This window comes from Sceloporus occidentalis, unplaced genomic scaffold (assembly GCF_023333645.1).
Source record: "Sceloporus occidentalis isolate IW3139 unplaced genomic scaffold, rSceOcc1.0.p SCAF_6, whole genome shotgun sequence".
Classification (NCBI taxonomy): domain Eukaryota; kingdom Metazoa; phylum Chordata; class Lepidosauria; order Squamata; family Phrynosomatidae; genus Sceloporus; species Sceloporus occidentalis.
Genome location: NW_028316986.1, coordinates 101506731 through 101533165, shown reverse-complemented (window position 1 = coordinate 101533165; position 26435 = coordinate 101506731). Strand labels below are relative to the sequence as shown.

Here is a 26435-nt window from a genome sequence, read left to right as displayed (position 1 = left end):
AAATACATTTAAGTTTGTGTATGAACCCCTTCGATCAGCCATCTCGATTTACAGAATTGTATTTATCGGGAACCATTCTTTCTCTATCTTGTCAATGTTTGTCCATCTCAATTACATCCAATAACTTCTGAAGCCACACATCTAAATTTGGTATGTTGCAATTAATAACCTTTAGGAAATGGATACAGTTAGTTCATACATGTTAGTACTCAACATCTATTCTTATGCAACCAAGCGGAAGTATGTACAGGTTGAGTTTCCCTTATTCAAAATGTTTGCAACCCCAGATGTGTTTTGGATTACAGATGTTTTCAGATTTTGGAATATTTGCATATACATAAGGCAATATCTTTGAGATAGGACCAAAGTCTAAACAAGAAATTCACAGAATTATAGCGTTTGAAGAGACCACAAGGGCCATCCAGTCCAACTCCCTGCCATGCAGGAACTCACAATCAAAGCATCCCCGACAGGTGGCCATCCAGCCTCTGTTTAAAGACCTTCAAGGAAGGGGACCCCTTGAGGGAGTGTGTTCCACTGTCAAACAGCTCTTACTGTCAGGAAGTTCCTCCTAATGTTGAGGTGAGGTCTCTGTTCCTGGAGCTTGCATCCATTGTTCCATGTTCTAGTCCAGGGGTAGGCAATTTTTTTGAGCCGGGGGCCAGGTTGCTGTCCCTCAGACAACTGGGGGGCCGAAGCCAAAAATTAAATAATTAAATATTTTTTTTAAAAAAAAATTAAATAAATAAACCGGGACCAATGTAGGACAAAATTTTCAAATGGACGACATTTTTTTTTAAATAAATGGAGGACATGCAAAAAAATTTGCTGATTTTAAAAAAAATGTTAATATAAATCAGGGGTAGGCAACCTGCGGCCCACGGTCCTGCTGCCGATTGCCGCTGGGGCCTTTGGCCTCTCGCGCGCAGGGGCAAGGGGGGCAATTGTCTATAGACGCCTCAGAAACATGCATTTATATTAACATTTTTTAAAAAATCAGCAATTTTTTTTGCGTGTCCTCCACTTTTTTAAAAAAAGTGTCCACCATTTGAAAATGTTGTCCTACATTTGTCCCGGTTCATTTATTTATTTAAATTTTTAAAAAAATATTTAATTTTTTTTTTTGGGCTTCGGCCCCCCCAGTTGTCTGAGGGACAGCAACCCGTCCCCCGGCTCAAAACGGTTGCCTACCCCTGATATAAATGCATGTTTTGGAGGCTTCTATAGACCGCTTGCCCCCCCTTGCCCGCCTCCTCTTGATAGGCCAAAGGCCCCATGCCCTCACGCGAGAGGCCAAAGGCTCCGGCGGCAATCGGCAGCAGGACCGGGCGAGGGCCGGTCCCAAGGCCTTGCCGGGCCGCATCCGGCCCGCGGGCCGCAGGTTGCCTACCCCTGTTCTAGTCTCTGGAGCAGCAGAAAACAAGCTTGCTCCATCCTCAGTGTGACACCACACCCTTTCAAATACTTAAAGAGGGCTATCATACCATCCCTTAACTGTCTCTTCTCCAGTCTAAATATACCCAGTCTATCCTCATAAGGCATGGTTTCCAGACCCATCACCATTTTGGTCACCCTCCTCTGGACACACTCCAATTTGTCAACATCCTTTTTGAATTTTGCTGGCCAGAACTGGACACAGTATTCCAGGTGAGGCCTGACCAAGGCAGAATAGAGTGGCACTATTACTTCCCTTGATCTAGACACTATACTTCTGTTGATGCAGCCTAGAATCTTTTTAGCTGCTGCATCACACTCTTGACTCATATTTAACATGTGGTCTGCTAGGACTCCAAGATCCCTTTCACATGTAGTCTTGTTCAGCCAGGTGTCCCCCATCTTATATCTATGCATTTCATTTTTCCCCCTAAGTGCAGTACCTTACATTTCTCTGTGTTGAAATTCATTTTGTTAGCTTTGGCCCAACTTTCTAATCTATTAAGGTGATTTTGAATTTTGATTCTGTCATCTCAGGTATTAGCCTAATTTGGTATGATTTGCAAATCTGATAAGCATGTCCCTTATTCCTTCATTCAAGTCATTGCTAAAGATGTTGAATAGCACTGGGCCCAGGACAGAACCCTGTGGCACCCCACTGGTCACTTATTTCCAAGATGAAGAGGAGCCATTGCTAAGCACCCTTTGGGTTGGGTTCATGTTTCATATACATCTTATACACATAGCCTGAAAGTAATTTTATGAATAATATTTTAAATTCTTTTTTGCATGAAACAAGGTTTGCGTACACTGATTCATCAGAAAGCAAAGGTATCATTGTCTCAGCCATGCATGTGGACAATTTTGGATTTTGGAGTACTTCAGATTTTTCTGAAGTACTCCAAAATTCTGGGTCAGGGATATTCAACCTGTATTGGGGCTGGAATAGGTAGAGCACTGTTGTCTTCCATCTGAACACAATTTATTTGTCAATGCAGTGAGCACTTAGCATCCAGGGTTTAGTTCTTGGACCCCCTGTAGATATCAAAATGCATGGATGCTCATATCCCATTATATACAATAGCTTAGTAAAATTGTGTCCTTATATAAAATGGCAAATTCGAGGTTTACTTTTTATAATTTGTTTTTAATAGTTGGCCCTCCATATCCATGAATTATTTATCCACATATTCAGGCACTGGTGGTTTGAAAATATTAAAAAAATAAATAAATACAAAAAAGTAAGCCTTGATTTTGCCATTAGAAAATCAGCATGTGTTTTATAGACTGCATAGATCATGCAAGGCTGTGGAATGCTGTTAAAGACATGGGAGTACCAACACATCTGATAGTCCTGATGAGGAATCTGTACTCTAGACAAGAGGCTACTGTCAGAACAGAACACGGAGAAACAGAATGGTTCCCAGCTGTATCCTTTCATCCTATCTGTTCAACTTGTATGCAGAATACATAAGAAAAGCAGGCTTGGACACCACCCCCCACAATCAGTTATGACCAGACATTCATGTCAAGGGACTACCTTTACTTTTAGATGACAACTGCACATTAATCTCCCTCCTTTCTCTTGATCTAACTTTCATGCTATTTACCAAGGTTTGTATACATAGACAATTCAGACCACAAGTAACTTGTGCAAATATGTAGGAGAACGGATCATTCTGTTGCATTTGTTTTGATGGTTCAGAGACCCTTTTTAAAAAGAAAGCTGAAATTCAAGGGATAGTGTATTATTTGTCCACTCCCAATTTGGATGTAGACCCCATGTGCTTATATTTGCAATCCTCTCCATAGATTGCCATGTCTATTTATATCTATTTTTGAAGGATCTTAGTTAATCAATCATGTAGGGATGATATTGGCATTCCACTTACATTTTTTTCTTTCAGGTTATCTTCAGGAAGCATACCTATGGACTAAGCAAGTCTTAACCATCATGGAGAAGTCTATAGTTCTGCTGCAAGAAGTGACAGATGGCTCTCTCTATGAAGGAGTAGCATATGGCAGTTACACCACCAGATCACTTTTTCAGTACATCTTTCTTGTCCAAAGGCACTTTGACATTAACCACTTCAACCACCCCTGGCTTAAACAACATTTTGCTTTTATGTATAAGACAGTTCTGCCAGGCAAGTAGCTCAATCATTTTATTTTTCAAAATCTGTTACTATTAGATCATTACAGTGCCAGATTGTGTGTCTGTATCAAACTCTGCTCTCACTCAAAGTGGGATTCCTTTCCACTCAAGTATCCTCAAGTGACAATTGGTGTCAGAGCTAACATGCACCAGTTGTCTGTAAAGCAGTGCAAGCAGCACAAGCACAACTTCAGATCATACCAGCAGCAGTCCAGAACTTGGAAGAGTTATTGGTTTGCACTAATGTCCCCCCAAATCCCCCAGCCAGCATAGTGCCCAGACATCATGGATACTCAAATAGGTAACTTTTCCAACCTCTGAACTATAACACAGGTTAGAGTATCTGGATTGTTGCTCCACAGATGCACTTTTTCATGCATAAGATGCCCTATGTGCATCTTCTGTTTTATATCCTGTTTGTATCCTGTACAAATGAAATCCAATTATGTTTTTTTCATCCACACAACTTCTTTGACAAATGTTAAGATGTAACTGATATAGAATCTACTTGTAAGAGCAATGTGAGCAGTTCTTTTGCACATTGAATTGCCCTTGCTCTCACAGTGTTCTATATGCAATCTTTATCACACGGTGGAAAAGCGGGGTTTAAATGGACATTATCCCGTGAAAATCATGTGATCGTGGTGAAGATTTTCACACACATCTCATTTAAAGAGGACTTATCCCAGCAATAACCAGGTAATCAACAGCAACAAATCATTAACAGGATTTCCCCATGAATGATTTGTTGCTGGTTATTACCTGGTTACTGCTGGGATAAGTCCTCTTTAATCATGATGTTGTGTGAAAGTCTTCACTTCATTGTGTGATTTTCATGGGACAATGTTCATTAAAAACCCCGCTTTCCCCCCAATTTTGCCTGTGCGACAAAGTCCTTACACAACACACATGTACAGAGTTAAATGACAAAAATTTCATGGTAATAAAAAGCAGTTTTAGAATAAAATAGCCAATCCAAAGTTAGAAAAGTAGTCAAATGTGAACGAACAGGTCTTGAAGATCTTTGTAAATATTTTGACATTGGGACCTTCAGAAATTCCAGTTGGAAGCGCATTCCCTGTCCACTGATCAGTCTGTTGATAGCATTTCCTTCATTTAAAAGAATCATTTGAAGGAACTGAAAATAAATTATCATAATCCTGATCAAAGGAGGATTAAAATGCACACAGGGATGAAGCAGTGTTTAAAACTACTACAGGTACAACAACAACCAACATGCAGAAATGTGAAGCATTTTTAGACATCATCATCATCATCATCATCATCATCATCATCATCATCATCATTTGTTTTATTTATATACCGCTATTCCAAAGATCATAGCGGTGAACAGCAAGTAAGCTAATTAGCAAGTAAGCTAATTTGCCCCCAACAGTCTGGGTACTCATTTTAGCAACCTCGGAAGGATGCAAGCCTGAGTCGAGCTTGGGCCCTTTTGCTGGTCTTGAACTCGCAACCTTGTGATTTTGAGTGAATGGCTGCAGTACAGGCATTTAACCACTGCGCCAACAGGGCTCCTGAGATTTGGCAAGGTATCCTATATGGGAAGGGCTAGGGAAATGATGTAAGAGATTATGTGTTGTTTCTAAAGCTTTGCTGGTTCACATTGGTCAGAACAAAAGGTGGGAGGGGCTGAGCAGATGTTCACAAAAACAGTTCTATCAGATCTGTGTTGCTTTGATTCCGGCCCTGTCATGCATCCACTTGAAATAAGTAGGCCTTAGATTAGCATCGTTGATGGTCTTAATCCTGCAGGCCCTGGTTTGGGGCATAATGCCCTCAGACGTGCTGCTGGCAACAGATATAAACCCATCAAGGTTTTTTTTTTTGAAAAGCATTCCTTTGCAGAGGCACATGGAGTCCTCTTTGACACCAGAAGGACACTTCCACGGCTACCTGGGCTAGAAGAACTGCAGGTTAGGCTTCAACCCTGGATTGCCTGTGGCCCTTCCTCTTTCATAAAGAAGAGAAAGCAGAGGAAAGGCATTCTGTAATGTAAACAGGCACACTGTAGCAAGGACCAGTCGGGTAGTAAATCTGTTCCAGGTATCAGGTTAAATTTCAAAAGACTTACCCAGGGTGCTGAATCATATCCCCAAAATAGATCCATCCACTTGGATAACTCCTGTTAAGTGCTAAGTAAAACCCAGAGCATGAAAGCCACCAGCCACCACAGGCCAGGGGGCACATTTAAGATCTGTGGTTTAAAATGAGCTTAATTTGACAGTTCTAGAAGAATGCATGAGTCCTATAAGAACAAAGTGTGATAATTATGCTGACAAGGAAGTTACTAGTGTCTAGCACATAGCTAAACATAACATTATAGTTTCCTAGGCATCCTGGTTTTAGTGTGACAGTTCCATCATGATGCTTAGATAGTATTAGGTAATTTACTTGTGTGTATGGATTTGTTTTTCATTTTCACTTTCCCTCCTAGGATTCCAAAGGACAGTTGCTATTGCAGATTCCAACTACAACTGGTTTTATGGACCAGAGAGCCAGTTGGTATTCCTGGACAAATTTGTTATGCGCAATGGCAGTGGAAATTGGTTGGCAGATCAGATCAGAAGGAACAGAGTGCTTGAAGGCCCAGGGACTCCATCCAAAGGACAGCGATGGTGCACCCTTCACACTGAATTTATCTGGTATAAGACAAACAAATCCTTAGAATGTGGATTTTAAGAGGGAGAGGGAGGGTTTTGTTTTGTTTTGTTTTGTTTTTTTAGAGAGTCTTACTCATTAGTAATAAGAGTTGCACTCTCGTTATATTGAACCTGATATGCACCAGGACCTGTCCAGTCCTGCAGTACTGCTGCAGTTTACTTAATTATGCAGTCCAGTGCAAGATTAAAAAGTAAGTCAGTCTGTACTAAGTCAGGCTTACTCCAAGGAAACTGTGCACTGGATTAAAGTTTTAATCACACACATCTAATAATTAGCAAATAACAGTCATTGTTGCTTAAGATTAGAAGGAAAAAGGTGAAGATGCACACACTTTCTCTTCAAAAAGCGACCTTAGGGCCTGTACAGACAGGCCAAAATAAAGCTGCTTCGGGTCACTTTGAAGGTATGCTGTTTAAATGACACACACATCTTAAGAGGCCAGAAACTGTGCCAAAACTGCACTCCAGTCCTTAGGACTGGAGCGTGGCTTTGGTGTGGCTTCTGGCCTCTTAGGACGCATGCATCATTTAAACAGCATACCTCCAAAGTGACTTGAAGCAGCTTTATTTTGGCCTGTCTGCATGGGCCCATTGTTTAAAATGCAGCAATATAGAAAAAATAGCATTGTAGGATTTGGGGAAGGGAAAATATTCCTCTAAACCAAATAAATCTCTTTCACTTTTAACAATTCTGTATAACAGAGAGTGACCACTGAAATTCCATCTTCTACAAAAATATTAAAGATTGAGGACCCCTGCCACTTTTGCCATGATATCCCAATACAAAAAAAAAAAAAAAGCATTGGGCACAAACCCCTTTTCAGACCAAATTCATATTGGAAGGGGTATGCTCTGACCTGCAGCAGGGCACAGCTCTCCTGATGAGAAGTTTGCATCCTGTACCCACACTTTCCAATTCAGTTTCATCTCAGAAGTTGCCATTCCTCATGGCAACTCTTTCACAAATCACTTATTTCTCTGAAAGATTTCCTGACCTACTTTTCACCCTTTTTCAAAAATGGAGGGGGGGTAGTGTATGTTACTGTATTCTCCATGTACGGATAAGCAAGGTCTGTACTGACATCTGAGCATACCAATAATTAATACCAGCTGTTGTCATAACATGAGATTATTCTCTTTTATTTTGCTAAGGTATGATGCAAGCCTGGGTTTTGTACCTCCACCAGATTATGGTATTCCAAAGCTGCATTATTTTGAGGACTGGGGAGTTGTAACATATGGAAGTGCACTGCCAGCCGAAATCAACAGACCCTTCCTCTCCTTCAAATCGGGAAAGCTTGGAGGACGTGCAATATATGATATTGTTCACAGGAACAAATACAAAGACTGGATCAAAGGTTGGCGGAACTTCAATGCTGGTCATGAACACCCAGATCAGAACTCGTTTACCTTTGCACCCAATGGTGTACCTTTCATAACGGAAGCTCTATATGGACCAAAGTACACATTTTTAAACAATGTGCTGATGTTTTCTCCAGCTGCATCAAAGAGCTGCTTCTATCCGTGGGAAGGACAAGTTACCGAAGACTGCTCATCAAAGTGGTTAAAGTACAAACATGACTTGGCTGCAGACTGCCAGGGGAGAGTGGTTGCTGCTATGGAAAGAAGTGGGATCATCTTTATCAGAGGTGAAGGAGTAGGTGCCTACAACCCCAAACTAAAGTTGAAAAGCTTCCAAAGAAACCTTTTCCTTATACATCCTCAGCTGCTCTTGCTAGTGGACCAAATACATCTTGATAATGATAGTCCCTTGGAAATGGCAACCAGCTTTTTCCACAATGTGGATGTGCCTTTTGAAGAAACTGTGATTGATGATGTCCATGGGGCCTTTATTAGGCAACGGGATGGGCTGTACAAGATGTATTGGATGGATGACACTGGCTATAGTGAAAAAGCTGTTGTCAACACAAGAATGTATCCCAGAGGCTACCCTTACAATGGAACAAATTATGTGAATGTCACAACTCGCCTACGTAGACCGGTCACTAGAGCTGTGTACCTCTTCATTGGACCTTCCATTGATGTCCAAAGCTTCAGTGTCCATGGGGATTCTCAGCAGTTGAATGTTTTCATTACCACTGGTGAGCATGCCTATGCCATCTATTTGTGGACTGGAGAGGATAGAAGCCGCTCTGTCTTTGCACAAGTTATTGCAGACCGCCAGAAGGTTCTGTTTGACCGAGCTGCTTCCATTAGAAGTTTCCCCATATCAGAAGTAAGAGACTATGCAGTAGTTGTTGAACAGAACCTTCAGCATTTCAAACCTGTTTTTCAGCAGCTAGAGAAACAGATTTTGTCCCGGGTACGAAATACAGACAGTTTCAGAAAAACAGCTGAACGCCTGCTAAGATTTTCAGATAAGAGACAGACAGAGGAGGCCATTGACAGGATATTTGCAATCTCGCAGCAGCAGCAGCAGCAGCAACAGCAAGGCAGGTCAAAGAGGAACAGAAAAGTGGCCAAAGGCTATAAGTTCATTGATGCTGGCCCTGACATTTTTGCACAGATTGAAGTCAATGAAAGGAAAGTTCGGCAGAAGGCACAGACTTTGGCTCAAAAAGAGCTGCCTGTGGATGAAGATGAGGAAATGAAAGATCTTCTGGATTTTGCAGATATTACTTATGGGAAACACAAAAACAGTGTATCAGTCAAAGGCCGATTTGGCTTTGCACAGATGTTTGCAACTGCTCGAAGTAGTGCTCCTTCAATGTCAGCATCTTACACCCGCCTCTTCCTCATTCTGAACATTGTGATTTTCTTTATCATGCTTGCAATGCAAATCACTTGGTTTCAGAAAGCCAAGAGTCTCCATGGCCAAAGATGCCTTTATGCAGTCTTGCTAATTGACAGCTGTATATTACTGTGGCTGTATTCTTCTTGTTCCCAGTCACAATGCTAGCACAAGAAAAAAAAGGCAGGAAAAATAGGCCACAACTGTTAACTTGACCATTCTGTGGTTAGATATGCCTATGCAAAGCATTAACCCTAATAGGGCCAAAGAATGTTTTGTTTCTTTTGTGACACATTCCAGGAAACAGATTGGCTTTTTGCAGTCAGAGAACGCAAGTTTTAATGGGCATTGGAGTTTTGGGCACATTTCTCGGACTACCCCCTAGATACGGGTCAAGTTGGATTTGTCCTATGAATTAATGTCTCCTTGTTCTGAAATCCCATGTATGGCATTGCATTCCCTTCCTTAGAAACAAAATCCCATTTTGCTGAGTTGTTTCATGGTGTGTGTGTGTGTGTGTGTGTGTGTGTGTGTTTCAAAATTCAACTGAGATTAATTTAATATCATCCTGGCTATTCTCATGTGCTGCAGAGACTGGAATGGATGGTTGTATGAAAGCAGTGTTCCATTGCACTTCAAACTCTTTTATGCATGCTGCTGTCTATCTTAAAGCATTGGCACTCCAGCTGCCAGTGGGGCTTTATTCTCATCTCAGTCAGCCTTCCAAAGAAAATACTCTTTGCCTTGCCCCCATCCTACCACTCCATTCAATATGATGTGAAATCATTCTCCCTTCCAATGTGACTTGTTATGAGATAGCTTAACTTAAGAGATAAAGGTAGTAGGAGTAGCTTACATCCCTTGGAACATGAAGAGCTTGGTTGTGCATATCTTTTAAATTAGGGTTGGGAATATGTGGTCCAAAAAGCTTCCATATGTCTGCATAGAATGATAGAGTCATAGAGTGGGAAGAGACCTCAATGACCATCTAGTCTGCCATGCAGGAATACACAACCAAAACACTTCTGACAGGTGGCCATACAGCCTCTGTTTAAAAACCTCCAAAGAAGGAGACTTCACCACCCTCAGAGGCAGCATATTCCACTGTCAAACAGGTCTTACCATCAGAAAGTTCTTCCTAATGTTTAGGTTGAATCTTTTTTCCTTTATTCCTTTGAATACATTGCTCCATGTGCTAATCTCTGGAGCCTCAGAAAACAGGCTTGCTCCATCCTCAATATGACATCCCTTAAAATATTTAAATATGGCTGTCATTCACCTTCTCTTCTCCAGACTAAACATACCCAGTTCCCTAAGCTATTCCTCATAGGGCATAGCTAGCACTTGTTATTTTAAATGGTAGAGTATGATACCTTCACAGGTATTCTTGTCTCCAGTCCTTTTCCCCCATTTATGCTGTGGTGAGGGGGAAGGAGCAACAGTTTCATGTGATTTGGCCAGTGCCACACGCTTCTTCAGTGGGACTAAAAGCTCGCACATGCCTATAAAGCAAAAAACATTCCACATTGCAAGTTACAGAATTAGACACCATTAGTCCTAATACCACAGAGAACTCTTGTAAGACTCTCAAGTTCTTTTCAATAGAGTCTGTTCTCAGAAACCTGCTGCTGGTCATCTACAAATCCTGACTGGAGAATTGGTTTTTAAATTGCGTGAGAATGCCATCATAGCAGGGGAGGAAGAAATAATAGCTGCATAGGTCCAACCCAGTTGTTCAACTGAGAAAGATAGGAAGCAGTCAGGATGAAAGAATGGGATATATCTGTATCAGTGGGTGAGTGTTGGTACTGGGAGTGAGTGAAACTGGGAGTGTGTGGTGAAGTACATGATTGTTGAATGACTTCTGGAGAGGACTATCTTTTTGTGGGAATAGTTGGAGGATGCTCCTGACATTGAAGGCTCACCAGCTCCACAGGTACCCAGATTTTAAAAAAAACAAAAACGGGAAACAGCATTGCTTCTGTAATAAACAGATGTGATACTCCTGCGTGCAACAATCATAGGGATAATTTTTTAATCTTAGACATTTGAAAATGAGAAGCTGAAAAACTGCCTTATTATTGTATGACTTGAGGGAGATAAAACTTTTTTCCCAAATAATTTTTTGCTAAATAAACAGATTATACATAACTCAGTTGTGCAAATCTTTCACTTGATTATTTTTCTTCTTCAGGTTTATATTTCTATAATGAGTATTTTCTGGTCCTCTATATAATGGCCCTCATAGGATTTACTATTTACTAGGATTTACCTAGATTTTTAGAAAATCAACACAAAAACATCTTTAAGACTTATTTACTGTTTAAAATGAACTTTTCAAAATCTGTTATGTATATGTTACATGTGGCACGTTTCCCAAATAATCGTGCACATTGTTATGGACTACTGTTCTATACAATCTCTTTTTTCACAGACCTCTTGTGTCTTTAGCTCCTTACTGCTATCTAATACTTCCCTATCTTTCATAATTCCTATCCTTGTAGACATATTGCTATCCAAGGCTGCAATCTTTGGTGTACTTACATATAAGTCCTAATGAACTCATTAAGACTTGTGTCTAGACAGGTAAAAGGTGCTGTAAGTGTGGATGCAAAATAATTATGCACTAAATTGAACACAGGCACATTTTCTTAATATCATAGAACTGGGTTTTTATAAAATAATATTATAAAATGTTGTTATTAGACAAACTGCATCCTGTTCTATTAATGAGACCTGAAGGAATGCTAAATCTGATTATTGTTTGGACAAAATAATACACTATTTGAATTTGTTTATCCACTGATACAATAGATTGCTCATGGGCACTTTCTATGTTTCCTACTACTTTCCACTAAAGCATATCTTTAAGACTCTTGGGAGCAATCATGAGCACTTTTTTTAATGAGTTATTTATCAGGTAAGCAGCCTTACATGCTATTACATTATTATACAACAGGAGACCATGAAATAGTTGTAGATATCTTGAAAGCAAGAGTTCAAGCAAGGCAAGATGGGACATACTGGCCAAGCCTGGCAGGTGGATTTTAGTTCCTCTGTTGTGATATGTCCTGGTCAAAGTCTGTTCTAGCCTATTTCTAAACCAGTGTTCCAATTATGTAAGCTTCATTTAATAATAATAGATCAGGCTGTCTAATAATAATAATAATAATAATAATAATAATAATAATAATAATAAAAAATTTATTTTTACCCCGCCCCTCTGAGCAGCACAACTGGGGTGGCTAACAACATTAAAACATACACTCCATATCCCATAAACCCACCCACCCCATTTCCCTCTCCCTGTAAATGTGAAAATATGGGATGATGCACAGATAAGTAAATGAGGGATGTCTGTTTCTGACTTTAAACTCTGGGAGAGAAAGAATTACAAGTGACAGCAGAAGACAGGTTTTCCTGGTAGAACAGATGGGAAATGATTGTTTCTTTTCTAAAGGCATTTTTAATTTGTTTTCACTAATCACACTTCTCACTTAGTGGAAAACCTTAACAAAGAAATGGCTATTTTCTGCACCATCCTTCTCTCCATAAGTACAGTGTCATCCCCAGCCTGCAGGACTAGAGCTGGCTGAAGTAATGGGAGTTGTAGTTTAGCACATCAGGAGGCCACCAGATTTGGAAGGCTGTCTAAGAGCTTGTCAGTAAAAATGTGTTGATCTTTGCAAGATGGGATTAGTGCTGTTTATCATAAGCTATAAATGAATTATCTACTTCATTCCTACCAATGTATTTTTTATATATAAAAGTGTTTTCTGACTTTACTATTGTTTGTCTGCATTAAATGCACACAGGCAGTGATATTCTTTGAAGAAAACTTGCCTCTGTTTTACATGTGGAAACCAGACAAGAGGTTATGAGTATCTGTTTTGTGCCCTTTTATGCAAGGAACCCTAGGAAGAGTAACATTACACACACAGTGCCTTAGCAGAAGCTAAACTTTCCATTTATCTTCCTTTAATATACTTACTTGCACTTTTATGTGGCATAGTATTAAGTGTCACAATTTTCCACCTGGGGAAAAGATACATTAAAAGCACATTTTAAATACAAGGATATTCTGCTAATATAGTGAGATCCAAAGTTTTCAAGGGAAGTACTGTATTGCTGTGGAAAAGCAAATAGCTGCCTTTCCGTTCTATACCACCAGTATTCCTTTACCTAAAATTGTATAAGGATGCCCATGTAAGGTAGTAAGGCTAGTATTCTACACCAGCTACTTCTTTAAATATATTTAAATAAGTAACCTCTCTTGGCCTGATCCCTACCCCCACCTGAAAGAAAGGTCGTTCACCCATGCTGTGGCCACTTGCAAAATGGACTTCCTTCTCCCCAAAGATGATGCCTGGTAAAGGAGGGGAGTTATGACTGTAACATTAATGTCACAATTATGATTTAAGTAGCTTATCAACCATTTATGGCAGGAGTAGGGATGTGTGGTTCTTACTTTCCATTAGTTTTGGTCACAGAGGCATCATGTGGTGCAAGGAGTGGACTGCACTGGTTGACATTGGTGGGGCGGTACACCTGGAGGGACTGATTCAGCTACTGGGTGAGTGAGAAAGGGCATAACCTCCCTTATTCTCCCATCAACCACACAGACCCTGAATGGGCCCTCCAAAGGCTGCAGCGCCACCTCCCCTCAGCTGCAAGGAGTGCCTTCCATTCAGAATCTGGCACACCAGACCCTGAAAGGCCATCCAGGGTGGTGATGCAAGCAAGGCAGTGGGAGGAAGACAGAGGCAGCCTCCCTTTCCCCTGCACTACTTTATGGAACCTGCACCGGGTGACACCAACTTCAGTGATGCCACTGCTTGGCCAGCCTTTCCAATGGTGGCACATGAGAGGAGAGTCAATCTAACAATATTTGGAAAGTCCCCAAATTTTCCATTTCAATTTGTCAGATGATTGACATAACCACAGTGGCATTGCCACACATGATGCTGAATTCTTCAGACATTGTGTATATGTCAAAGGACCCCAAAGCAAAACTTTACATGGCTACCATTCCTTTCTGTCTTGTGGAGTTTATAGTCACTGGGTGAAAATGGCTTTAGACAACCTTGCCCTATGAGAGGACGCCATGAGGTTTCTTGAAACTTGTTTGTATTTCTTCTGTGGTCTTGCACAAAGGGTTCCTCTGTGTGTGTGCGCGCACACACGCACGCTTTCAAGTCACATGTCAACTTATGACAACTCCATGACTTTTCTAGGGTGTTAGGCAAGGAATACTGAGAGGGGGTTTGCTAGTTCCTTCCTCTGAAATATAGCGTACAGGATCTGATATTCAATGGCAGTCTGCCATCCAGGGCTAGCTTCCAGAGATCTGGTGGCTCTGGGCTATTTAGGCTATCCCTATTACTAGCAAAAGACATATGGAGATCATGCAAGGAAAAAAAAACATGCTATGAGCTACTGGATATATACATATGTGGATGTATTAAGCTGCAAATTTTAATAGTTCTAGAACGCAACATATGAGCTGTAACAGATCTAAAAAAAATTGAGTGCCTAAAGTAAAAAAAATCCAAATTACATTAGATAATAATAATAATAATAATAATAATAATAATAATAATAATAATATTTTATTTATATCCCGCCCCTTTGAGGTCAATCGGGGTGGCTAACAATAATACAATACAATATATATCAAAATCTACTTCCCTCCCCCCCTTAAAAAGTTATTAAATCAATTATAATTAAAACCAACAAATTAAAACAACATAACACATACACACCATTACAAAACAGACAAAAACAAAACAGCAAACTGTGGCAGCATTCCACTCAAATTTCCAGAGAGGACCTTAGGGACTCTCATGAGAAGAGGGTTCCTGAGGCTGGGATTATCTATCCAGGAAAGGCCTGCCAGAAGAGATCTGTCTTGACAGCCTTTTTAAAGCTGTCTAAAGATGTCAGTTGACGGATCTCGTCCGGCAGGTCGTTCCATAATCTGGGGGCGACAACAGAAAACGCCCTCTGGGAGGTAGCCGAAAGCTTATATCTTTGAGGCTGCAGCAAATTCCTCCCAGAGGACCGGAGTGTGCGGGGAGGATTATATGGGAGGAGGCGGTCCCTGAGATAGTTTGGACCCAAGCCATTTAGGGCTTTAAAGGTGATAACCAAAACCTTGTACTGGGCCCGGAAACTAATAGGCAGCCAGTGGAGGGACTTTAATACCGGAGCAATATGGTCCCTCCTCGATGTTCCTGACACTACTCTGGCTGCCATATTCTGCACTAAATGCAGTTTCCGAATCAAGCACAAGGGTAGCCCCATGTAGAGCGCATTGCAGAAATCTAGACGTGAGGTTACCAGCGCGTGTACAATAGTCTCGAGATCCCTTGCTTCCAGAAAAGGGCGCAGTTGGTGTATCAGCCCAAGCTGATAACAGGCGCTCCTGACTGTCACATTTACCTGATTTGTCATCAGGAGCAACGAGTCAAGGAGCACCCCCAGACTGCGAACACAGTCACTGGAGGAGAGTGTGATCCCATCCAGGACTGGGGATTGCAACCCAATTCTTGGTTTCGGGGCTGCTACCGTGAGCACCTCCGTCTTGTCCGCATTCAGTTTCAATCTGTTTTTCCTCATCCAGCCCATCACTGCCCGAAGACATTCATTGAGAGAAGAGACGCCATCAGAATTCGAGGCCGACGAACGAGACATAGAGAAATAGATCTGGGTGTCATCAGCATACTGATAACACCCAGCTCCATAACTCCGAATAATCTCACCCAGCGGCTTCATATAGATGTTAAATAACATCGGGGACAGTATAGCACCCTGTGGTACCCCACAGGATAGCTCCCTTTTACTGGAGCAGCTGTCCCCAAGCAGCACCCTCTGGGATCTGCCCGAGAGGAAGGACCGAAACTACTGCAATGCAGTGCCTCCGATACCTAACCCCCTCAGGCGGTCCAAGAGGATGCCATGATCTATTGTGTCGAAAGCCACTGAGAGGTCTAGGAGCACCAACAGGGTCACACTACCCCTGCCGATGCTCAGACGCAGATCATTGGTCAAGGCAACCATGGCAGTCTCAACCCCAAAGCCTGTCCTGAAGCCAGTTTGAAATGGGTCTAGATAATCGGTTTCATCCAAGACAGCTTGGAGTTGAAGAGCAACCGCCCTCTCGATCACCTTGCTCAAAAATGGTGGTAAAGAGACTGGCCTGTAATTATTCATATCCAGGGGGTCAAGGGAAGGTTTTTTCAGAGGCGGCCTAACAGCCGCTTCCTTCAAACAAGATGGAATATGTCCTTCCCTGAAGGACGCATTGATGATATCCATAAGGAACTTCCTCAATGCATCCCCCCCCCTGGATGGCCAGCCATGATGGGCAAGGGTCAAGAGGGCAAGTTGTTTTCTTCACCCTACCAAGGAGCTTGTCCATGTCATCAGTACTCACAGATTGCAGCTGATCCAGAATAACTTCATCGACGGAGTCACTGGACACCTCGCCTATAGTTTCTGTTGAAATATTGGCGTCTAAGTCGGCTCTTATCTGAGAGATTTTATCTACAAAGAAGTTATTAAATGCGTCGCAGCAGGCCTTCGTTGGGTTAAGTAAAGGATTTGGCGCAGGGGATACCTGCGTCAGCTCCCTCACCACCCTAAACAGCTCTGCTAGACGAGACTCTGCAGACGCAATACGTGCAGAGAAGAAGAATCTCTTCGCTGCACGTATTGCCTCCCGATAGGACCAAAGAAAGTTCCTATGGCGAGTTCTGTCGGATAAGAGTCGAGTCTTCTGCCACTTGTGCTCTAGTCGTTGTCCAAGCCGCTTCATATTCCTAAGCTCTGGTGTATACCATGGCTTACGGTTTGAAGCGGAATGGCAAGGACGCTTGGGAGCGATCGTGTCAATAGCCCTGGGGAGATCGGTGTTCCAAGTATTAACCAAAGCATCAACAGGATCACCGGCATTCCCAACCATTAAACCCTTTAAGGCTTTCTGGAATCAGATTGGTTCCATTAGCCTTCAAGGGGAGACCATTCTAATGGGTCCACCACCCCCGGAGGGGCGGATACAGGCTCTAAGTTCCATCTTGACCAGGAAATGATCTGTCCATGACAATGCGGAGGTACTAGTAACCTCCGCCCATGGATCTTTCTGCTCTGTACTAAAGACCACATCGAGTGTATGACCTGCACAATGTGTGGGCCCAGCGACCAATTGGGATAGGCCCATGTTTGTCATGGTCTCCATGAACTCCCGAGCCGCACCTGTTAAACTGGTCTCGAGAGGAATGTTGAAGTCTCCCAAAACTAAAAGTCTGGGGGATTCCAACAACAGCTCGGAGACCAGCTGTGTCAGCTCGGTTAGGGAGTCTGCTAGACAACGGGGTGGTCGGTAGACTAGCAGAATCCCCAAACTATCCCTGGTCCTCAGGCTAAGGTACATACACTCGAAGTGGACTGTATTCCGGACAGGTATCCTGGTCAAGGTCAGGTTGTTTTTGTAAACTAGAGCTACTCCGCCTACCCGCCCACTTCCCCTCACCTGCTCACTGACAGAATACCCGGCTGGGAGGGCCTGCGCCCAAGTGACTGCGCTGTCCTCTCCCAGCCAGGTCTCCGTAAAGCAAGCCAGGTCAGCATCCTCATCCAGGAGGAGATCATGAATGACATGAGTCTTGTTCTTAACCGACCTGGCATTGCAGAGAAGCAGAGTGAGGTTCTGTGGAATGGTTGGTCTGCTCTCCAAACCAATCTGGGAAACAGAGGGAACTGAAGGCGAGATAGCTATCAAACAGCAATCCCATCTTTTGTAACATTCGTTTGCTCTGTTCCAGCCATACCTCCCATTCCCCAGCACAGCTCCAATAGGCGCCTCCACCTCATTCCCAACCTCAGGTAAAACAGTGGAATTTGAAGCCACTTCTCAAGAATAAGGGGGGTGGGAGATGAAGTCCTTTTAAGGCCAGGAGCCCCAGTCTACGCCCCCTCATTCAGCTGCTGCCTGCTGCTTCTCTTGCCCAGGTGGAAGGAGGGAAAGGAGAGAAGCTTGCTAGGCATCCTCACTGGCTCTCAGGAAGGATTCCTGCCCGGTCTTCTTAGGGATAAGGGGGGTGGGAGATGAAGCCCTTTAAGGCCAGGTGCCCCAGTCCATGCCCCCTCACTCAGCTGCTGCCTGCTGCTTCTCTTGCCCAGGTGGAAGGAGGGAAAGGAGAGAAGCTTGCTAGGCGTCCTTGCTGGCTCTCAGGAAGGATTCCTGCCCGGTCTTCTCAGGGATAAGGGGGGTGGGACTTTCAAAGCCAGGAGCCAGATAAGAGGTATCATTTAATCATAACCAAACACAGCAACCCTAAACCCCAATCCACTGACTTGAAGGGTCCCTCTACCAGCAGAGAGGAAATGTGTCTATGGGAGAAGCATAGCATCTGGAAGTAAATTGTGAAACAGAGTGTTCCAAGGGCAAGTTGAAGGCAACATTGGATCTCCAGCTCCCAAACCCCAAGATTTGCAAGATGTTTATCACACTATACTCTTAAAGTGCTACTATTCCACTTTGGCTCCTCTAGCTGCCTCCTGTTGCATTCTGGGATTTGCAGTTTTAAGGAGGGGTATTTAGAATTCTCAGGCAGAGAATTCTAAATACCCCTCCTTAAAACTGCAAATCCCAGAATGCAACAGGAGGCAGCTAGAGGAGCCAAAGTGGAATAGTAGCACTTTAAGAGTATAGTGTGATAAACATCTTGGTTTGGAACTGGTCTCAAAAAGGACGAATTTGACTTCTTTGGGGAGGGGGGAGCCAGCCCCCCATCTCCTAGATCAGTGTGAACTAGAAAGGCTTTGGGTGGCGTAAGACATCCATTTCATCTTCCTTCAGATACTTTATAAATCAGAAACTGCTGATCTTTACAGGTGTCTCAAAATATGCCAATGAGCACTTATTGTGCTATGATGTTAATTATATGTTTCTTTAATTGAGATCATCTTCAGGATAAACTGATTTGTGAATACCTGTTAACCACAGAGATGCTATCCCCTTGGTTCATTAGCAAAAAACAGAGATTTTGTTCATGAGGGTGGGAGGGAGGGAGGGAGGTTTGTGTCACCACATAAAAACTAATGATATAGCTACTGCTTTCACAAGTTGCCAGGATGTGTAAAATGATAGAGAAATGCTTTTATTTTATAGTTCAATAAAACTTGCTGATAATAGATCTTCTTATAAGCAGCATGGCTTAATGCTGTAATATTTGCTAATAAAACTCATGTGGAAAGGCCAGAAAATTGGGGATGGGAGGAATTCCATAGTAAATAGTTTAATGTAAGGGAGAGTGAAAGAGATGAAATTTGGTGTTGGGAGTACATATGTAAAAAAATAATCACGAGATTGCTTCCCTCCTCCCAGCAAGCTCTAGTATCCTTTCACAAACTGTTCAGAAAATGGTACTTGTGCCAAAAGGCAGATGCAGAAGAAATGCTATAATTCTCTATTGTGTGCAGAGAAACGTAAATGTATGCCTGAGAAGAGAATTGGACAAACACTCTCCTTCCTTTATGTTAGGTAGTTAACACAGTAGAAAGGTATGAGCCTGCAGTCTGGGAGTGTTCATTCAGAGCATCCATTTTTATAACATGGGAAAATGTGAGACTGAAAGCTTCCCCCCCCCCCAAAAAAAAAAAAAAAAGAATTCAAGGCTAAAAGGTATTTTATACTAAGAACTGTTGGAAGACTAAAGCAGTGTTAAAAGTTGTGTGAGTTTTCTAGTTCATGGATAGAATGAAGGCTGAAGTTATGCAGCATTGGATAAGTCATTAGCATCACAGATAAACAATTTGCTCATTTCCCTAAGTCTGATTTTAAAAATATATACTAGCAACTCCTTTAAAGAGGGGTTTTTCCCCCAACACACAGAGTGTGTGTGTATATGTCTAAGTATCAGACTGAAGCTGCATGCAATGGGCTATAAAGTTTGTGGTAATGTCTAGTCACCCATCAGTTCCTTTGACAAGTTGGAGCTTCCCGGTTAAGTTGCCGCATCCCAAAAAGTTTACTTTGGAGAATAGCATTTACTTCTGGAACACGATGCTCAAACTGCTGTTAATTTCCTTTTGCTTAGTAAAAGAGTAATGTTTCCCCCCATGGAAAGCCTCAGCTGGCAATGTTCGTTCATGTACATAAACATTACATTACATTACAAAACTTCTCAGGAAAGAGTGACTAACAAAATAGCAGTTCTGAATGCTTCGTTTGTTATGACCTATGGGACTATCCAGTGGTAGGATAGAGACATTTCCATTCATGTTATGAATAATTCAGATTTACCCTTGTAGCCTCATCATAGGAGAAAATGGTTTTTTATTTAACATGTCACTCAGAAGCCTACTCTTCAACCAGAACGGGATAAATGACATTAGGGTGAGGATAGCAGGTTTTCTTCAAAACCTGCAATCTACAATCAGTTTCTGATTATAATTCACTTGGTTGTTGGTGAAGGTGCCTTTCTGTATTTCTTCCTCCCCTGGGAAAGTTTGGAATACTTTGAGGGCATTCTGCTTTCATGCTGGAAGCTTTTAAGAAATAAAGCCATTGCATTCTTAATGAATATGACCTATGAGCTGACAAAAATTATCCATGACCAAGAGCAGAACTTCATTCTGGACTAAATTTCAAAAAAGGTTGAAGAATAACCTTAAGGATGTAAGAAGCTGCCCTGTTCCAAGTCATAAATGTGGTAGAGATTCTATCTATATCAAGCAGGAGGAGTGTAATGGTCTGTCCTTGCAATCCCCTGTCTGTTCCCCAGTATGTTAAGGGACTATCCTCTAGCCTTTCATGCCCCATCTAAACCCCTGCAGCTGTCAAGCCTCAGAAAATGCAGTGGCAGCTGCTGCTTAGTGATGGGGAGAGAATGACTGGGGAAGCAAATAGCTCAACTCAGAGGGAGAAAGAAATGGGAAGGGAATGCCCTCATGGATGCAGTGCACTCTTCAGAACTACATCATATGAACTGCCTCCCCCCTTCCTTCTCTCCCTACTGTAAGCCACAGCAGCAATGCTCCCACTCAGGGCTTGACAGCTGAGGTGGTGATGTGCAAAGGGCTACAGGATAGCACATTCACTCCATCCACAAACAATGCCTGTAAACAGTTGCATGTGCTCATGTCACTAACTGGATTCTCTCCATGATGTTAATTGCATTTATTCATTGATTCATTCTGAACCATTTAGATACCACTTAGATCCAAAAATGTTGAAGTGTTCAGATTGTATGAGTGCAGTTCTTATACAGCAGCCATAGATGTCCCTAAATAGCATGAGAATTGGAACAGATGGGACCATCTTGTCCCCATGCTGTGTCCTGGCAAATACTGTTCCAACCCAAATGTAATTTGTTTTGTGAAGAAGCCTCTGTTGATGTCACTGTAGGTCAGGGTGGGAAATGTTCAGCTCTCCAGATGCTGAACTTCCACTCCAAGCATCCTTCCCCACTGGCTGTGCTGGCTTAGGCTACTGAGATTTACAGTCCACCAACATTTGGATGGCCAGCCAATTTCCACCTCAGCTATAGACTGATTGATTGATTGATTATTTTCTCCTTGTACAGGGTCCAAGAGTGCTTACATCAGTATACATCTTTAAAAATTATTTATACAAATGCTAAAAAAACCCCACATAAATGGAACAACAGTTTGGTTTAAAACTCAAAGTTAAATCAATATGAAACATAATGAAAACATAGTTAAAAGAGAAATGTGCAATCCCATCAAAAGCCCTTTCTCTCACACAAATTCTAAGTTAGAGGCCTGACTGAGTAAGGTGGTCTTTGGCTGCCCGTGGAAGGAGAAGAGAGATGAGGCCATCCAGTTCTCCTGTTTGAGGGCATTAACAACCTGGAAGCGACCAATGAGAAAGGTCTCTCCCATGTCCTCACCAAAAGTGCCTGTGATGGTGGTGGGACTGAAAGCTCTTTCCTAAAATCTTACAACTCTGACAGGCTTATGCTGGGAGATAGGGCTTTTCATATTATTTGAATCCAAGCCATCTAGCTAGCATACATTTTGCATTCAGTTTACAAATGTGAAAAGGAATATAGCAAACATTTAGCCAACAACCACACCAATGAAATTCAAAAGAATGACCTACAACCCTTCTGTAGACTCCATAGTGTGCTTGCAAGTTGATTTTAAATGAAAAAGTGGGTTGAATGTCCAAAACCTTCATGGAAAAGCAAAGCTATTTCCTGATTCATTTTTCTTTGCCTTCTTGTTTAAAGCAATGAAGGGTCAGTGAAAGTTTAAATATTCAAGCTTTATAAACTTCCTCAATTTTAGATTTTCTACTGAGGACAAATTAATTTTCTGGACCATACCTTTCTCTATAAATCAAAACTGCAGCTGCATTTGGGTAAGATTTCTAGATGTATTGGCTCAAAAAGTTTATTCCAAGCTTGATTAATTGGCTGCCCTCTGATTATTTGCCAAAACCTTTACGATTTTTCAGTCTGTTTTCTTTCCTCATTTGGATATTTCAGAGTGTTCCTTAAAAGCAGACACACTACCTCAATATTGGTGATACAATATGAATAGGATACATCTTGATTAACAATTTTAACAACTCTTTAGCTTTCAAAAGTCAAGTGTTCTGATTATTTTATCAACTTCTTGTTTAATTTTTTTTCTTGCTTATTTGGTTTTTTGCCTGTTTTATTCAACCATGGAAATGAAGATTACAGTGACAAGTACAAACGTGTATATATGTACATCCCATTCATATGTCTAGAGCAGAGCTGTGCATTCAGAAACAGACTAGATTTTTTAATGAGTGGGTTCACCATAACCCTGACATTTGATAGCTTTGTTTCCACTGGTGACAGCTTCATGAACTAAGAGAAGAGTGATACATCTCCTTTCCTGTCTGTGCGCTATCTCAAAATTATGGGGCAAAGAACAAAGTTTTTGCCACTACTTCAGCCCTGAGGTTAGAATTCAGCCCTAAAAACCTGAAAAATCAGGCCAGGAAGGAAGTAGGTTAAGAGGGTGGGAGAAACCATTTTCCTTTGAGGGAATGTACTGTAGGTAGGTCTCTTTTAGAAAAGCAAGCTCCACAGGCCCCCATCTTGTTCCACCAAGGGCAATCTCCTCTCCATTTCTCCTTTTCCAATTAATAAGACTTCATAAGACTTTTACTACTATCCAAACCAATTTAGTTTATACACTAAACCACATAAGCCCCAACTGTAATATATAGCTAGTTCCAAGCCTGTTTTTGCCATTACATCTGATGCTACGATCCTATTCTTTGCTGAATTTATATTGGCATAGATGGTGGTGGTTCAGCAGCAGGGGTTAAGTGGGAGGGTAGCAGAACAGGAAGCTGGTTTTGTCTGTGATAAGTAGTAGTGTATCTCACAAGCAGAATAATTAGTATTTGCAAGCAGATTGTGAGTAACATCCAGTCACACACAATCACCTACCCATAAGGTCTTCTTTGGATGAAGTAGGTATAATCTTTGCTTAAAAATAAGTAAAGTATCTTTACTTACAAATATGAAAGATTTCACAACATATCATAGTGTGAACATCTGTAATATGTGCTCTTCAAACATGGAGGAAAGATAGGCAGTGAATTATAGACTATGAAGCAGAGGATTAACACACTACAGACTATGATGCAGGAAGACAGAAGGTGTAGTTAAAATCAACAAACAGGAAATGGCACGAATACATGCTATGCCTAAACTCTTAGAAAGACATGCAAACTACCAGGTACTGCATATAGTTATGCTAGGATTGCTAACCTTAACACTATCAAGCGAGAAAGCTGCCACAGAGCAACTTTTTCTGGTAAAGGAGATGACTTTTTCTTCCATCCCTCAGCTGCTGTTGGATGCCACTCCAAAAAGTGCCTTAACGCTTATATTTACATTGTGCATACCCCACCACCATAAGGCACCAACAAGATTCCAGCCAACATATTGCAAGATTCCAAAGAACGTATATAATTTCACATATGTCTGCAAAGATACAGCAGTCGGGAAGCTAGATAAGAATTGTTATTTTAAAACAGAATCCTTAACTCAGTCTACATACAACTATATATGTTGCCACCTATTGACTAAACTATTTAATGACACTGTCTGCACATGAGGCCAGAATGAGTGGCGAAAAAGCATCTAAAACGGATGTTTTGAATCTCACATTTAGGTAATTTAAAGAGATACAACATTTTCTTTCATATAAATAATGTAAAATTAAATGGAAAGGGGAAACAGAATTTTCAGAGTATTCATGGCTCATAATTAATAGGGGATTATATAGAGGAATATTTAAAATAAGGATATATCTATATGAAAAGCTGGGGGGGGGGGTAGTGTGGCCTGTGCATACTCTGCAATGAGGCTAAGATGCCATGTACATATAAGGGGCACTTGTTGCTTAACTAGAAGTGATATTCCTAGTTGAACTCAGTTATTTTTAAAGATGCACTCCATATCCACATGAATCTGAACTCCAGTCCAAATTGTGGCATAGTTAGAAAGATGAATGGCATCACAAAAATCCAGCAGCAATAGAGATTTCACTGGACATCTCCACTGAATGTGCTTGTGCAGGGAAAATTCTTGTCAGCAAAAGAGCATGAGAGTATGGTCATACTGTTTTGACACAAGGAGCCTTGGCAAATGGGCCCTTTGATTTACTGCATCCAGTAACACACTTGGATTTTAGGAACTTGATGCAAAATAGAAAATTCACCCATAATTTTCTGGGATTACAAATTGAGAACCAGAACCAAGATGAAAAATAGACAAAAATAGAATGGAAGAGCCTACTAAATCTGTCCCAGTTGTGCTCATTTCTCCTTTGGAGTTATGTCCAAGTGAACCTTGCCTCACATGAAGCTTCTGGCAGGAATTAAATTCAGTAGCTTGGTGATTCCTTCCAGCTTTCTGCACTGGTTGATTCTGCTGCTGAACTGAGCTCATGTTTAAAGAAACAGCATATCAAAAGGATGAATAACACTTACACTATCCCTTGGATTCCTTGGTTCTAAACCAAGAGGAATGAGGAAGCATTGATCCACCAAAGCCAATAACTCCCATGACCCTATCCTGCATATGAACAGACTGTTGGAGTCTTAGTACAAAACATCTGGAGGGTCAAAAGCTCCCTGTGCCTGTTCTAAATAACAGGAGAGAGGGAGGCAGAGATGTATTACCGCATACGTAATGGCTAGAAAATAGCAGAGCTTTGAAATAAATTTATGGGCTAATCTGATCTGGTTTATACCAGCCTATCCATTACTGTTATGTACCTTCATAAAGGCTAGCCTGAAGGAAGAGGCTCCTCCCTCCTTAACTGTCATCTTCCGGCCTGAGAAGGAGTGATCAGGCAGACCCAGCTCCATCAGGGCTAGCCTGAAGAAAGAGGCTCCTCCCTCCTTAACTGTCATCTTCTGGCCTCCTATTCCCCTCCAGCTATGCTCTGACTGTGTGGGGGAGAGGCTTGCATACCCTAATGAAGTTGTGAGCTATGCTGGCGGTGGTATAATAGCTACCGGTAGGGCCTCCCATGCCAGACAGGTCACAACCGAAGGGTCTGACAAAGCGCACCAAAGGGTAGGATGGGCTCTCTAGCCTTATGGCAACCATCCTAGGAGAAGGAAAATGGAGATGGTGCTCGTCTAACCCTGTAAGGTCAACCATCTAAGAGAAGGAAGCTCTCATCAAACCTACGACCCGAGGACCTTGCTGCCACCGTCCATGCTTGTCAAGGCCTCAGCTGTCGAACCTCTGGTTTAAAGGGTGGGGCCAGTTCTGTGCACGTTGCACTCCAACAGAAAAATCCATTGCACAGGCTCGAAGGATACATCCAACAACATCAACACACTTGTAGAAAGCACCGACGAGTCCTTCCTGAATCTTCGTTCACGAAGTAAAGCCAAGAAGAAGAAGAAGAAGAAGATGTACCTTCAAGTCAATTTGGATTCATGGTGACCCCCTCAGCAGGTATTTATGGCAAGATTTATTATTCAGAGGAGGTTTGTCATTGCCTTCCTCTAAAGGTGAAAGTGTGTGACCCACCATTTTCTCCTGCACCAATCAGATCAAAACTCCAGTTTTGGAGGAGCACAAAGAAGTGTGTGTGTGTGTGTGTGTGTGTGTTTTCAAGATTAGATGGGATCTGGTGTCTTTAAGGTACTTAGGCCTCAAATTCTTTACAGAGGTTAAAACAAAAAGGGGATCTCTTAGGACAGTGGCATGGTCTTAGCAAATGCAGCCCAATGGAGCAAAACTGAAGCAAAAATTGTAACATCATGTATACACTGATAGGTTCTGAGCTGGTGGTAAGTGACCAGGAAGGAGATCTGCTTTTGTTTAAATTTTTTATTCTTATTGTTCTACTGTTCCTGTGATAGCTAAAAATTTAT

The 26435-nt window shown here is 41.8% G+C and overlaps 2 protein-coding genes across 3 annotated transcripts in view; one reads left to right on the top strand and one right to left on the bottom strand.

The window, feature by feature from the left end:
* Window positions 1–11154, top strand: part of LOC149311197 (dermatan-sulfate epimerase) — a 48418-nt gene extending 37264 nt beyond the window's left edge. The window contains exons 4-6 of one of the 2 annotated variants that reach the window (XM_089530536.1): window positions 3342–3581; window positions 6048–6255; window positions 7426–11154. In XM_089530536.1, coding sequence (XP_089386662.1) covers window positions 3342–3581; window positions 6048–6255; window positions 7426–9193 — 2216 coding nt within the window. In that variant the 3' untranslated portion in view covers window positions 9194–11154. The remainder of the gene's footprint in view (window positions 1–3341; window positions 3582–6047; window positions 6256–7425) is intronic. The other variant, XM_089530537.1, reaches the window with a different exon arrangement.
* LOC149311196 (uncharacterized) lies at window positions 10373–24990 on the bottom strand. The gene is given in 3 exon segments (XM_089529486.1): window positions 10373–10527; window positions 16874–17765; window positions 24838–24990. Coding segments are annotated over 3 exon segments (1200 nt in total).
* Between the last annotated feature and the right edge of the window lie 1445 nt (window positions 24991–26435).